The 15,101-nt window shown below is 64.8% G+C and overlaps 1 protein-coding gene across 1 annotated transcript; it reads left to right on the forward strand.

Moving 5' to 3' along the window:
- Nucleotides 1-974: 974 nt before the first annotated feature.
- SLC6A16 (solute carrier family 6 member 16) lies at nucleotides 975-14,697 on the forward strand. The gene is made up of 11 exons (XM_075917516.1): nucleotides 975-1,930; nucleotides 2,450-2,607; nucleotides 5,316-5,442; nucleotides 6,257-6,432; nucleotides 7,208-7,318; nucleotides 8,347-8,588; nucleotides 9,108-9,294; nucleotides 9,862-10,063; nucleotides 10,370-10,529; nucleotides 10,914-11,076; nucleotides 12,580-14,697. Exons 1-11 carry the CDS (start codon nucleotides 1,741-1,743, stop codon nucleotides 12,814-12,816), a joined length of 1,953 nt encoding a protein of 650 aa, XP_075773631.1. The 5' UTR covers nucleotides 975-1,740; the 3' UTR covers nucleotides 12,817-14,697.
- Nucleotides 14,698-15,101: the final 404 nt, after the last annotated feature.

A 15,101-nucleotide genomic window follows, 5' to 3' on the forward strand; every position in this document is an offset into this window, starting at 1 on the left:
GGCGCGGGACGGGGCTGCCTCTGGTGCAGAGCACGGGGGAGGGGGCAGGATGCAGTTGCCTCTGGGGAGGGACGGGGCTGCCTTGGGCAGGGTGCAGGGGGGGCTGTGGGTTTCGTGCTGAGGGGTGGCGATGTAGGCACCTGCTGCACCCGTCAGCGCCTGGAGGGCAGGCTGGGCTGAGCTGAGCTGGGGTGACTCACAACACAGACCCTGCCATAGGATCCCAGAATGGGTGGTGTCTGCTTGGGGCTAAATGGGGGGGGGCTCCTGTGACAAAGGATGCTGGGATGGAGGAGCCCTTCAGGGCAGGCTGGGGGACTGCTGCAGGGAAGCTGGCAGCCCCAAAGCAATTAGACTGCCTTGGTCTTGGGCCTGGTACATGTAAAGAGCTCCTCCCCCCCCCCCCCTTCCCTGGCTTCCCTGGCCCCCTGCCTGAGGATTGCAGGCGAGCGCTGGTCCCCCAATTAGTGCTGCCCCCTGGCTCACCCCACATGCTGGAGCGTGCCCAGACCCCCATGCCCTGTGGCACTGAGAGTCCTTTGTGCAAGGCGTGGGAGCCGGGCCCTGGGTGGCTCTGCTTGGCATGGCCCTGTGCTGGGGCTGGCACTGCCCCTGGGCGGGAGGAGAGTCTGGCCCTGGCCAAACCGCTGCTGAGAGGTGGGGGGAGAGACCCTGCAGCTGGTCTGACGGGGGTGATCTGGGCGTGTGGGAACCTTTATGGATTGGGGTCCCAGAGGGGTCTGGGCTCTAGGTGCTGGGCATGGCTGGGTGAATGGACCCGATGCGCTCTGGGCTGGGCTGAGGGTGCCTGGGACCCCAGTCCTGGCAGTGGGTGAGGGGTACCACGCCACACCCAGAGGGGCCACCTTGCAAGGAGTGCGGGGGGAACAGGAGCGTCCCCCTGGCCTGATCAGTCTCTTGGGTCTTTTTCTTGCAGATTTTTGTTTGAGGTCTGGGGGCCTGTGAGTGAGAGAGACGGGGGTGGGGGGTGGGGGGAGCAATTGTGTGTGTCTGGTGAGTAAGCAGGGAGGGCTGTGTTTGGAAGTGTGTGCAGCTGGGCCGTTCCTGAGAAGGGGAAGGGGAGTTGGTGTGAACAAGTGTGCGAGCAAGTGTCCAGGTGTGGGCTGTTCCCGTCAGTGTGCACGTGTCCCCCAGTGTGTGTTCCAGTGTGTGAGCAAGTGTCCATGTGTGGGCTGTTCCCATCAGTGTGCATGTGTCCCCCAGTGTGTGTTCCAGTGTGCGAGCAAGTGTCCAGGTGTGGGCTGTTCCCGTCAGTGTGCACGTGTCCCCCAGTGTGTGTTCCAGTGTGAGAGCAAGTGTCCAGGTGTGGGCTGTTCCCGTCAGTGTGCACGTGTCCCCCAGTGTGTGTTCCAGTGTGCGAGCAAGTGTCCAGGTGTGGGCTGTTCCCCTGTCAGTGTGCACGTGTCCCCCAGTGTGTGTTCCAGTGTGCGAGCAAGTGTCCAGGTGTGGGCTGTTCCCCTGTCAGTGTGCACGTGTCCCCCAGTGTGTGTTCCAGTGTGCGAGCAAGTGTCCAGGTGTGGGCTGTTCCCATCAGTGTGCACGTGTCCTCCAGTGTGCGAGCAAGTGTCCAGGTGTGGGTTGATTCCCTGTCAGTGTGTACGTGTCCCCCAGTGTGTGTTCCAGTGTGAGAGCAAGTGTCCAGGTGTGGGCTGTTCCTGTCAGTGTGCACGTGTCCCCCAGTGTGTGTTCACGTGTGTGTGGCCCCGGCCTCCTCCCACCATGGAGAAGGTGAAGCCAGAACTGGAGGCTTTGAGTGCTGAGGAGCCCAGCCAGGAGGGGCTGCCAGAGGAGCCTCCGGCCCGCCCAGCCTGGAGCAACAAGGCTGAGTACATTCTGGCCCAGGTTGGCTTCTCCGTGGGACTCGGGAACATCTGGCGCTTCCCCTACTTGTGCCACCAGAATGGGGGAGGTGAGTGGAGGGCTGGGAGTCCAGGGGTCGGGAGGGGGCTGTGGGCTGTAAGGGACATTCAGGGGGTGCAGCACAACCCACCTCTGCCACCAGCATCCCTGAAGTGTGTGGGAGTCACCGGGCCCACCTGAGCCAGACGTGAATCCCAGTCAGCAGGGAGAACAGAAGGGTTATTAAGCCTTCGGCGCTGGCACATTTTGTCGCCCAAAACGGGACAAACAGTGAGCGTGTTCACACGGCAGTGCGACTTTGGTCAGGAAAAACACCTTGTTTTGGTGACAAAAACCTTCCAGCTCTGCAAGAGACACTTCCCCTCCTCTTATTGCTGACAACAAGCCAGTTGGACTCTGGCTGGGATGCTGGAGAGGGCCGGTGGCTCCAGGGGATCTGGGGGGTTGAGGGGGCTGGAGGCCCTGGGGCTGATGGAGGGGGCTGGGTGTGGGCTGGGGGCTCTAGGGGACATCAGGACTCTGTCTCTGTGGGCAGCTTCAGGCCTGTAACAGTTTCCCCTCCCTGCAGGAGCCTTCCTGCTCCTCTACTTCCTGCTCCTGCTGGTGGTGGGCATCCCGCTGTTCTTCCTGGAGCTGGCGGCGGGGCAGAGTGTGCGCCAGGGCAGCATCGGGGTCTGGCAACACCTCAGCCCCCGCTTGGTTGGCATCGGCTTCGCCAGCTGCGTGGTGAGCGGCGGATTGGGTACCTGTCCTGGTACTGCCAAGGGCTCTCCAAGTCCCCCTGGGGCCCCATCCCCGGCACCCTGTCCCCTGCTCCCCCCAGGTTCCCTGCCTTAGCCAGGTGAGAGCTCCCTGGGTGCCCTGTCCCAGCTCCTTGTCTCTAGCCCTCCGTCACCGAAGTCTTGGAGTCACTGGGCCCTGCCCTCCAGTCAGTACAATCCAGTATGGGGACAGGGGAGCCCAGAGCAGGACCCTGCCTCCCCAGCCAGCTAAGACTGACCCACTCCCAAAAGCCCGGTCGGCTATCAGACAGTGAAGGGAATTTCAGGTGTAAGTATTGGTGCAATGCCCAGGGAAACTGAGGCACACACACGGGAGTACTATAGGACAGTAGAACTCGCGTGCAACATAGCAAGGTGACTAAACTCCCCACTTGGTCACATCTCTCTCCCTTCGACACCAAACTGAGCGGGGTCACTTTAGCCATGACCCTGGGAAGTTCAGACCCCTCTCTCTGCGGCATTGGCTATAACATGGGCACTGTGGTGGGCTTCCCCAGACCGGCTGTCCCCAGACTTGTCAGCCAGCTGCCCTGCGCTGTGCAGGTCACTCGGCTTGTTGTCTATCAGCCCCATCCTCAGACAAGGGGGGAGCATTCGTATAGCTGCTCCAGCTCCACCCGTGACGGGGAACCCGGCCATGACAAGTCCCTGCTTGTGAGTTGCTCCTAGTGGTCCATAGGTTTGTCTGGCTGCCATCAGCCTAAAGATAAGGACTAGTCGACTATCGGATAAGCAAATGCTTATCGGATAGTCCAGTCCACTAGTCAATTCCCCCCCTTGCTGCCTCTGTCAGATAGAGGCAGCAAAGAGGGTGTGGGGGGAAGAGGGGGTACTTCAAAGCAGCAGCTGATCCCGGGCTCCGTGTGGTATTTCAAAGCGGCAGCGCAGCGTGGAGCCTGGGGTCAGCCAGGGACTCTGAGTCCCCTGCTTACCCCAGGCTCCATGAGGGCATTTCTGCTTTGAAATGCACAAGAGTCCCTAGCATTTCAAAGCAGGCTTCCGCCTGCAGCCTGGAGTCAGCGGGACTGTCCCAGTTCTGCATTCCTCCTTTGAAATGCACATGAGCCCCAGCAGAAGTGCCTATCTGCTCCTCGAGTAGTTGATGGAAATTCCATCGACTACTCGACTAGTAACTTAATCGTTAGTTAACATCCACACTTCAGCCCCCCACATCCTCAGTCGGGTGGGAGCTCAGGGACGAGACCCAGCCCCGCAGAGCGATGGTTCCCTGCCAGCCAGGCCTTGAACAGCATCCAATGCACAGCCCTCTCCACAACGTCCTTCTCACAGACATGGGTCTAGGCCAGCTCCTTGCTGTCCCCAAGGGGTCACGGACTCGCAGGGCCCCATGATTCCCAGGGAGAGCCCCTTCAGTGTGCCAGCCTCCTTGAGGTCCCAGCCCCTCCGACTCCTGGGACCATGTCCCACGGTCCCCAGGAGGCACCCCTTCTCGGGGATCCACATTCTTTGGGGTTAAGCCATAGGCCCCTCTGCGTCCTAGAACCACCCCTCACTGGCCTTTAGCGCGCCTGGCTCTTCTTAGTCCCCCTTCTTCCTACTGTGCCCCGGTCACTCACTGCCAGATGCTCTGTCCACGGGTGCAGCACATCCCACCGCTGCCACCAGTGTCACTGAAGTGTGGGGCAGTCACTGGGCCCGGCACCACCATCCGCAGCCAGATGTGATTCCCAGCCAGCAGAGAGAACAGAAGGTTTATTAGGCCTTGTCTATGCTGTGACGTTTTGTTGCCAAAAACTGCCTATTGGCAACAACAGTGAGAGCGTTCACGCTGCCCTGCGACTTCTGTCGGAAAAAACACCCAGTTTTGGCAACAAAAAACTACCAGCCCCGTGAGAGACTTTCTCTTTCCCCTCCTTTTATTGGACTCTGCTGTTTGCTTTGTCCAGAGAACTGGCTTCCGCTAGTATCCCACAATGCCTGCCCTAGTGGCTGTGCCCAGTGTTTTGTGATCTCTGCAGGCCTGCACCCCTTCGCTTTCAAAGCTCCAGGAAGTGTCTGGCAGCTGAGTGAGCTGCTCGGTTTGGGGAACAAAGAGCAATTCATTGGAGCGCTCCTGCCCTGCCCTGCTAGGAGCACGGTGGCTGCCAGGCTGCTGCTGCAGGGGGGCGGACACCAGCTGCATTGCCGCTTTGACATTCTTCAGCACAGAGTGCTCCCAGAGCTACGAGGGAATCCCAAGAAGCAGGGATCAGCTCCACCTTGCCACCATGCTGCCCTGCGGGCTGCTTACCCACAGTGCTTTGCTCTGTCTGTCGACAGGGCGCTAGCCATGTGGCCAGGAAATGCGACTGGGAGGCACCCCCTCTTGGGCTCAGCTTACAAAGGGCGTGTGGGAGAAATGAGATCACACCAGAAAGTCCCATCACTGTCTAGATAGTGGTGCGGGGCCCAGGGAAACTGAGGCACACTGGGGTGACTGTAGGAGAGTAGAACTCACATGCAGCATAACAAGGTGAATAAAATCCCTGCTTTGTCAAACCTTCTCAGGTTCCCTGCCTTAGCCTGGCAAAGGGTCCCTGGGTGCCGCCCCCCCCGGCATCCTGTCCCCAGGCCCCCCTCCCAGGTGCCCTGCCTTAGCCCGGCAATGGGTCCCTGGGTGCACAGCCAGGCTCACCCCTGTTTCCATGTCAGGTCTGCGGGTTTGTTTCTCTCTACTACAACGTGATCATCGCCTGGAGTATCTTCTACCTCGTAAACTCCTTCTACTCCCCTCTGCCCTGGACCAGCTGCCCCCAGGGCTCCAACCACAGCCAGCCAGGTGCGTGCTGGGCCTGGTCCCTGCCTGCCACTGGGGGGCACCATCCTCCCCCAGCCCTGGCTGCGCCTCAGCTCCCTGGGCCCCCAGCTCTGGCCTGTCCCCACGGGGGATGTAATCGTCCAGTCGATGAACTGAGACGCAAAGCGTATAGGTTAATGCTGATGGGTGCACACACGCCAGCCAGCCAGTACAGCTCAGTCGTGGCTTGCGCCAGGTCTGGGACCTGCCGTGGCTGTGGCTGTGGCTGTGGCTGTGGCTGTGCATTCAAAGGGTGTTAGGAGGCGGGTGGGCAGCCAGCCAGGCACAGTTCCAGCTTGCACCGCGTCTCAGGGCTCAGACTCTCCCCCACCCCAGATGGTGGCTGCTGCCACCCTGCGTTGCTTCCTCTGTGTCAGAGGCAGCAGCGCAGGGCAACAGGCAGCCGGTCCGCGAGGGGAGCTGGTTTTTAAAAGCTCCCCCCTCAGACCAGCCGCCTGCCCCCTGCACTGCTACCTCTGAGACAGCAGCAGCGTGGATGGGTGGGAGTGGATCCCACTGGCTGCCCGCCCCCCGCCCCCGGGACTATAGAGTAGTCAACTAACCAATAAGAATTCATGAGGTTAATGGGCCAGTCAATTAACTGATATTTAACAGCAGCCCTAGTCCCCAAGCCCTGTGGTGATCCAGGGGGGCCTGGCCAGTTCTGACCTGGTAGGGTGGTGCTGGCCGGTTCTGATGCAGCTGGCCTGTGGGGGGAGGGGCTCTGACCTGGGGGGGGGGGGGCGAGGGGCGGTGCTTTGCCTGCCTCTGACCCAGCTGGGCCCTGTGTTGGCAGAACCTGAATGTGCCATGAGCTCCTCCACCACCTACTTCTGGTACCGGAAGGCGCTGGACGTGAGCGAGTCGATCAACACCAGCGGGGGGCTGAACCTACCCCTGGCTGGCTGCCTGCTGGCTGCCTGGGCGCTCGTCTGCGCCGCCCTCATCAAGGGCATCAAGTCCTCTGGCAAGGTGACATTTCCTCCCTGTCGTCCCCCCCCCCCGCCACGGGCCTCCCTGCCACGCAGCTTGTGTTCTCTACGGTCTCCTCCCTGCCCCCCACCCCTGCCACGGGCCTCCCTGCCACGCAGCTTGTGTTCTCTACGGTCTCCTCCCTGCCCCCCCCGCCACCGGCCTCCCTGCCACGCCGCCCTGCGTTCTCTACGGTCTCCTCCCTGCCCCCCCCCCCCGCCACGGGCCTCCCTGCCACGCTGCCCTGCGTTCTCTAGTCTCCTCCCTGCCCACCCACCCCCCCGCCACGGGCCTCCCTGCCACGCTGTCCTGCGTTCTCTACGGTCTCCTCCCTGCCTACCCTCCCCACTACGGGCCTCCCTGCCACGCTGCCCTGCGTTCTCTATGGTCTCCCCCCTGCACACTCCCTCCCCCCAGCCACGGGCCTCCCTGCCACGCCACCCTGCGTTCTCTACGGTCTCCTCCCACCACGGGCCTCCCTGCCACACAGCTTGTGTTCTCTACGGTCTCCTTGCTGCCCTCCCCCCCACAGGCCTCCCTGCCACGCCACTTGCGTTCTCTAGGGTCTCCTCACTGCCGTTCCACCACGGGCCTCCCTGCCACGCCGCCCTGCATTCTCTACGGTTTCCTATGTGCTGCCCAACCCTTTGCCACCCCAATTCCTCTCCTTGTTATCTGAGGTGGGCAGGGGGGACTAACCCACAGCCCTATGGAGCAAGGGGGGCTTTGGGGTGCAGGGCGAGAGCCACGCTCACTACCCTCCCCCCCCCCCCAGGTGCTGTATTTCAGTTCCCTCTTCCCCTACGTGGTGCTCTTCTGCTTCCTGGTGCGGGGGCTGCTGCTGGATGGCGCGGCTGAAGGCATCCGCATCATGTTCACTCCCAAGGTGAGAGTCTTCCCCGCCTAGTTCCCTGCCCAGTTCCCTCCCCCCGCGGGATCCCCTGCCCTGCCCAGTTCCTTCCACCACTGCCAGATCCCCCCCCCCCCAGTTCCCTTCCCCCACCGGATCCCTCTCCCCACCCAGTTCCCCCCCCCCCGCCGCAGGATCCTTCTCCTCACCCAGTTCCCTTCCCCTAGCTGCATTTACCCCCCCCCCAGGTCTCTAGCCCAGCCCCACTTGTGGATCCCTCTGTGACGGCGCGCCAGGGTTCCCCTGTCTCCTGCACCCCCGTAATGGAACGCACAGACTCCACCAGCCAGTAGAACAGAGGGAGTTTATTGCTTCTCCAGGATGCAGCACAGCACAGATGTCATCTGGTTACAGGCAGGCCTAGGATGCCTCAGCCCCCCTTGAGATGGGGGAGACTGGGCCCCTAAATCCCAGCCCCTGGCTTAGGCTGCTTCCTCCATGATACCAGCCAGAAACTAAAAACCTCTCTCCCAGCCCTGCCCCGCAGCCAGGTGCTGGTCTCCTCCTCCTCCCTTTGTCTCTCTCCCTGGGAGGCTGAGCCGGGGTGTCTGAGTTAATCCACATTTGGGAGTCAGTGAGAATCTCCCATCCCAGCGCAGGGGGACCCCGGGTCACAGAGCAGACACCCCCCCACTAGCCACAGCCTCCCCCCTACTCCACAGCCCAGGACTTTGGCAGCCAGATCCTGCTACCTTTCCCAGCCCCCCCCCCCAGAACCCCATCCCTCCGCTCCCTCCCTCCCAGGTGGCTCCGTCCCTCCCCGCAGCCCCCCGCTCCAAAGTCAGATCCCTCCTCCTCTGGGTCCCCCTCTCCCCTCCTCCAGCTGAGCTTCCACACAGTCTAACTTTGTCCCCACCAGCCCAGCTCCCCCACGCCCCCTCGGCCAGACTCCTCCCCCCGCAGAGCCCCCCAGCCAGTCCCCCCGATGCACAAGTGCCAGATCCCACCGCAGCCCTGCTCATGGCTGCCTCCCCGAGCCACCGCTCACCCCTGGCTGCCCGCAGCTGACGATGTGGGGCGATATCCACGTCTGGCGCCAGGCAGCCACCCAGGTGTTCTTCGCGCTGGGGCTGGGCTTCGGCAGCGTCATCGCCTATTCCAGCTACAACGGGCGCCGTAACAACTGCCACGCCGACGCGCTGCTCGTGGCCTTCATCAACTTCCTCACCTCGCTGCTGGCCACCACCGTCGTCTTCGCCGTGCTGGGCTTCCGGGCCAGCAGCATCGCCAAGATCTGCGTGAAGAGGTGAGCCGCTGGGCCCTTCCCTCCCGCCCCCAGCACGGCTGCCCTCCTGCTGTGTGCCCTGGGCACACCTGCCCCCTCCCCATCTGCCCCGCCCCGGCTGCCCTCCTGCTGTGTGCCCTGGGCACACCTGCCCCCTCCCCATCTGCCCCGCCCCGGCTGCCCTCCTGCTGTGTGCCCTGGGCACACCTGCCCCCTCCCCATCTGCCCCGCCCCGGCTGCCCTCCTGCTGTGTGCCCTGGGCACACCTGCCCCCTCCCCATCTGCCCCGCCCCGGCTGCCCTCCTGCTGTGTGCCCTGGGCACACCTGCCCCCTCCCCATCTGCCCCGCCCCTGGCACAGCTGCCCTCCTGCTGTGTGCCCTGGGCACACCTGCCCCCTCCCCATCTGCCCCGCCCCAGGCACAGCAGCCCTGTCCCACTGTGCCTAGCCCCAGACATGGGTGCCCTCCCCCTGTGCGCCCCAGCCCAGGCAGAGCCACCCTCCCCAGGCATAGGACCACTGACACCGCCGCCCTCCCAGGAATGCAGAGAAGCTGGCTGGGCTGCAGATGAACTCGAGCCTGCCTGGCCTGCTGCTCCCCGAGGACCTAGAGGTGCTGTCCCCGAGGCAATACAGCGCCTGGTTCCACGGGCTCTCGGACGCCACGGCCACAGAGCTGCAGAGGAACGGCGTCGGCGACTGCCAGCTGGAGGAAGAGATGAATAAGGTGCCATGGGGGACGGAGAGGGCCCCGTGTATCTGGTCCCCCAAGTACCCAGCCTCCTGCGCCCTGAATACTCCAGTGCCCTGATCCAGGGCCCGTATAACTGACCCCACGCTCTACCGCACAGGTGCCGCCTGCCAGTGGTGGGCGCCAGCCAGCAGGCCCCATCCCAGATAGGACGGGTCCCTGTATAACCAGGCCCTGCACCCCCCAGAGCCAGCTGCATCCCAGCACCAGGCGAGGGGTCCCTGTATAACCAGGCCCTGCACCCCCCAGAGCCAGCCGCATCCCAGCGCCAGCCGAGGGGTCCCTGTATAACCAGGCCCTGTACCCCCCAGAGCCAGCCGCATCCCAGCACCAGGTGAGGGGTCCCTGTATAACCAGGCCCTGTACCCCCCAGAGCCAGCCGCATCCCAGCGCCAAACGAGGGGTCCCTGTATAACCAGGCCCTGTACCCCCCAGCCAGCCGCATCCCAGCACCAAACGAGGGGTCCCTGTATAACCAGCCTCCGCGCCACCCCCCCCCGATCCAGCTGCATCCAAGCGCGTGACCCGTCTCTCTCCCGGCAGGGCGTGGAGGGCACCGGCCTGGCCTTCATCACCTTCACGGAAGCCATGACCCTCTTCCCGGCCTCTCCGTTCTGGTCTGTCCTCTTCTTCCTCATGCTTCTGAACCTTGGACTCAGCACCATGCTGGGCAACATGCAGGGCATCCTCACCCCGCTGCTGGACCGGTACCCGGCCCTGCGGCGCCGCGCCGCCCTCTTCACCGGTACGCGGGCGGGGCGGGGCTCTCCCCCCGGTACGTGGGCGGGGCTCTCCCCCCCCCCCCCGGTACACGGGCGGGGCTGTGTCAGACGGGGGAAAGAGCCGCACGGCGTGGGGGGGGGTGTCACGAGGGGTGCATAGGAAGCAGGGACACGTGTGACTTTGGGGGGATAATTGCATGTGGATGGGGGAAGATTTCTCTGCCCCCCAGTGCTGCTGGGGACGGCTGCGGGGGAGGGGGCAGGGCAGCGGGTGCCAGGCTGCGGGGGAGGAGCAGGACTGCGGGTGCCAGTCTCTCTCTCCTCCCCAGTGCTGTGCTGCGCCGGCGGGTTCCTGCTGGGGCTGATGTTCGTGCAGCGCTCGGGCAGCTACTTCGTCTCCATGTTTGACGACTACTCGGCCACCCTGCCCCTGATCGTCGTGGTGGTCTTTGAGGACGTGGCCGTGGCCTGGGTCTACGGGGCCAACAGGTACGTGCCCCTCCCCTATGGCCCGCGAGGCCAGCAGGTACCTGCCCCTCTCCCCACAGGGTCCCTGAGATCCCCGGCCCGTCCTGTGGCCTGTGAGGCCGTGGCCTGGCTCTGTGGGATGCACAGGTACCTGCTCCCTCTTCCAACCCCCCAGGTTCTGGCTGTAAGGGGCAGAGGGGACCCACACCCCTCCTCCCCCCGGAGCCTAGGTCTACCCAGCAGACAAGTACCAGCCGCCTGGCCCTGTGTCCTGGCCCCTCCCCCATGACCAGGGTCTATTGGGCAGACGGGACCCTCCCCTGGACCCCTCCAGTGGCCTAGCTCTGTGGGGGGAGCCCCAGATTTACTCCTTCCCCGTGGCTGACAACCCCTCCCCCCCCACAGGTTCCTGGGGGATGTGGAGGCCATGCTGGGCTGGCGGCCCTGGCGGCTCTACGGCTACATGTGGCGCTTTGGGAGCCTGCTGGCCATGCTGGGACTGCTGCTGGCCAGCCTGGTGCAGATCTGCCGCAGCGCCCCCATCTACCAGGCCTGGAGCCAGAAGCTGGTGAGACCCTGGGCGGGATGCTGGGGCTGATGGGCCTGCGGGGTGGGGGTGGGAGGGAGGAGTCAGGATGCCAGGAGCAAAGGGGATCTGGGCTGATGGGGCAGATCTGAGGGCAAGGGGGTGGGGGAGCTGGGATACTGGGGGCAGAAGGGATCCAGGCTGATGGGGCAGGTCTGGGAGTGGTGGTAGAGGAGCTGGGGAGCAGGGGGGATCTGGGCTGATGGGGCTGGTTGGGTAGTGGGGGGGATCCAGGCTGATGGGGCTGGTCGGGGTGTGTGGAGGAGCTGGGGGCCTGAGGGATCCAGGCTGGTCGGGGTGTGTGGAGGAGCTGGGGGCCTGGGGGATCCGGGCTGGTCGGGGTGTGTGGAGGAGCTGGGGGCCTGGGGGATCCGGGCTGGTCGGGGTGTGTGGAGGAGCTGGGGGCCTGGGGGATCCGGGCTGGTCGGGGTGTGTGGAGGAGCTGGGGGCCTGGGGGATCCGGGCTGGTCGGGGTGTGTGGAGGAGCTGGGGGCCTGGGGGATCCGGGCTGGTCGGGGTGTGTGGAGGAGCTGGGGGCCTGGGGGATCCGGGCTGGTCGGGGTGTGTGGAGGAGCTGGGGGCCTGGGGGATCCGGGCTGGTTGGGGTGTGTGGGGTGCGTGTGTGGAGGAGCTGAGGGGCAGGGGGATCCAGGCTGGTCGGGGTGTGTGGAGGAGCTGGGGGCCTGGGGGATCCGGGCTGGTCGGGGTGTGTGGAGGAGCTGGGGGCCTGGGGGATCCGGGCTGGTCGGGGTGTGCGGAGGAGCTGGGGGCCTGGGGGATCCGGGCTGGTCGGGGTGTGTGGAGGAGCTGGGGGCCTGGGGGATCCGGGCTGGTCGGGGTGTGTGGAGGAGCTGGGGGCCTGGGGGATCCGGGCTGGTCGGGGTGTGTGGAGGAGCTGGGGGCCTGGGGGATCCGGGCTGGTCGGGGTGTGTGGAGGAGCTGGGGGCCTGGGGGATCCGGGCTGGTCGGGGTGTGTGGAGGAGCTGAGGGGCCTGGGGGATCCGGGCTGGTCGGGGTGTGTGGGGTGCGTGTGTGCAGGAGCTGAGGGGCAGGGGGATCCGGGCTGGTCGGGGTGTGTGGGGTGGGTGTGTGCAGGAGCTGGGGGCCTGGGGGATCCGGGCTGGTCGGGGTGTGTGGGGTGGGTGTGTGCAGGAGCTGGGGGCCTGGGGGATCCGGGCTGGTCGGGGTGTGTGGAGGAGCTGGGGGCCTGGGGGATCCAGGCTGGTCGGGGTGTGAGGAGGAGCTGAGGGGCAGGGGGATCCGGGCTGGTCGGGGTGTGTGGGGTGGGTGTGTGCAGGAGCTGGGGGCCTGGGGGATCCGGGCTGGTCGGGGTGTGTGGGGTGCGTGTGTGCAGGAGCTGAGGGGCAGGGGGATCCGGGCCGATGGGGCCAGTCGGGGAGTGATGGAGAAGCTGGGGAGATCCAGGCTGACGGGGTCGGTCCGGGGCCCGGAGCCCAGCAGCGCTGACCGTGGCCTCTCTTGCAGGCGACGGAGACGTGGCTGTCGTACCCGCGCTGGGCACAGGCCATGCTGATCTTGCTCATTGTCGTGGCCACGCTGCCCATCCCTGTGCTCTACCTCTGGCAGTGGGTGCGGGAGCGGCAGGCGCGGCGCCATCGGCAGGGGGCGCCCCCCGTCAGGGAGCTGGGGGAAGGGGAGGAGGAGAGCCCGGCCGACCCCCAGTGCCTGGTCAATGGGTACCTGCCCGTCCGCACTGAGTAGCCCCCTGGGGCGTGGACTAGGGGGGAGGCGTGAGAGGGCGGAGGAGAGCATCTGTGGACCCCTCCCCCTTATACTGTGAGTGGGCCGTGGCATGTGCCCCCCACGGGGGCGGGCGGGAGGCCTGATTGGTGGAGCTGGGAGAGAGGGAAGAGCTCCCATTGGTCGGTCAGAAGAAGGCATCTTTGAGTGGTGAAGAGGCGGATGCTGGTGGCTTGGCACCCAGAGCCACAGGAACCAATCAGGGGAAGGAAGAACGAAGCAACCCGATTGGTGGACCAGAGCAGCTCAGCGGCTTGTGATTGGTGGAGCAAAAGACTATGAGCTCTGATTGGTTGACCGAGGAGGATTTCTTCTCCCTCTTTCAATGGAGGAGAGGGGGGATGGGGACAGGAGCAACCTTGTACCCCTCCCTCTTCCTTTCGCCCATGCCCCTGCGGCCTGCCTCAGCCCCGGCATCAGCATCGGGGCCTTCTCGGAAACGCACTGCTATCCCGCCCCTCCCCGGCCGCTGGGAGCCGAAGCCCAGCCTCACGGGGCCACCCAAGTGCCTGCGCCTCCAGGGCAGACAGGGGCATCTGCCGCTAGGAGATGGGGCCCTGAGAGCTGGTGCCAGCCTGTCCCAGCACCACCCGGGCTGCTGGGCGGGTTCAGCCTGCTGGGAAGCCAGCAGCACCCAGGCCGGAGGATGGGGGGGACCCTGGAAAAGGATTTAGGGCAGCCCTGTGTGTGTGGGGTCAGTCCTCTGTGCCAGAGACTAATTGAAACCCCTCACTGGGGTCCTCTTGTGGGGTGGCATCAGGCCTTAGGGCTGCTCCATATAGAGAACAACCTACTGCTGCTACCAGCTGGGGTAGCCATCTTGCTACTGTGTCATTTTGTCTTTCTGCCAGTGCCACCCGTCCCCTGGTGCCGCCACAGCCCCAGGCTATCAGCTGTGGGGTGGTGCCAGCCCAGGATCCAGTGCAGCAGGATGCCCATTAACAAAGGGGGTCTGCCCTGTGGCATGTGAGTAGGAACACAGTCCCCAGGGGCTTGCAACTGTGGGAGCAAGTCCAACGTAAACTCAACCCGCGTAGCGTGCGGGGCCCAGTGGGGCCAGCTGCCATCTACACCAGCTGTTGCAACAATGTGGAGAGTGACGCCCAGTGTGGATCCAGCCACTGTGTTGGGCGCAGAGCAGCTGGTGTCTACATTAATGGTAGCACTGGGAGAGCAGGGCTTGAGGGGTGGGCTGGCCTGCTGGGTCTGCTGCCTGCATGGCACAGGTCTGAGCTCGGAGGGGCAGCCCTGGGACGGGGGACTTCTTTTGAAAGGGAAAGTTGCCATGTGGCTGCTCGTCCGGGGGGGGTGGGTCTTGTTCCCCCTCCTGCTAACGGAGGGTTTCGCTCCATAGAGCCCAGGACTCTGAACAGAGAGGGGCTGAGACCTCCAGAATCCTTGTATCATTATCTAACCCTTCCCCATCCCTCCCACCACTCATCCACCCCCTCCATTCCCCTTCTCCCGCCCCAGCCGTCCTGACATGTGCACTGACCCCAGGGCCTGGAGCAAGAGGATTCACTGCCAGACTTCCCATGGGGCCACAATGGTACGCGCAGGCTGGGCCAGACCTTCGGGTTCCTGGGTTCCATTCTTGGCCCAGCTCCCTGCCTTGCTGGGCCCCGTTTCCCTTTCCTATAAAATGGTCACAGTGCTTGGTGTTTACAGTGTAGATGTCTTTGAGCAGGGATCTCAGGTGGTGGCAGGGATGTGGGACTCTCGCCTGCTCTGTGGGAGCTCTCTGGCCTGGGGAGCCAGGGACGGGAGGGAGCTCTTGGGGGCGAGTTGTATCGTTTTCACAGTGCTGCTCTTGCCTGAATAAAGGTGCTTTTGTCATTCTGAGCAAGGTGGTGATTGCCAGCCCACAGGGAGCAGAGCGTGGACACCCTGGGCTGGGTGCAGGACCCGGCTGGGGGGGGCAGAGTGGCTCTGGGTGGAGGAGAGCGGGGAGGGGGGGGAAGGCAGAGTGGCTCTGGGTGGAGGAGAGCGGGGAGGGGGGGGAAGGCAGAGTGGCCCTGGGTGGAGGAGAGCCGGGGGGGGCACAGAGTGGCCCTAGGTGGAGGAGAGCCGGGGGGGTGGCAGAGTGGCCCTGGGTGGAGGAGAGCCGGGGGGGCAGAGTGGCTCTGGGGGGGGAGGGGTCAGGGGGGGCAGAGTGGCCCTGGGGGGGCAGAGTGGCTCTGGGGGGGGAGGGGCCGGGGGGGCACAGTGGCCCTTGGGGGGGAGGGGCCGGGGGGGGCAGAGTGGCC

Source organism: Pelodiscus sinensis, unplaced genomic scaffold (assembly GCF_049634645.1).
Source record: "Pelodiscus sinensis isolate JC-2024 unplaced genomic scaffold, ASM4963464v1 ctg144, whole genome shotgun sequence".
NCBI classification, from domain to species: Eukaryota; Metazoa; Chordata; order Testudines; family Trionychidae; genus Pelodiscus; species Pelodiscus sinensis.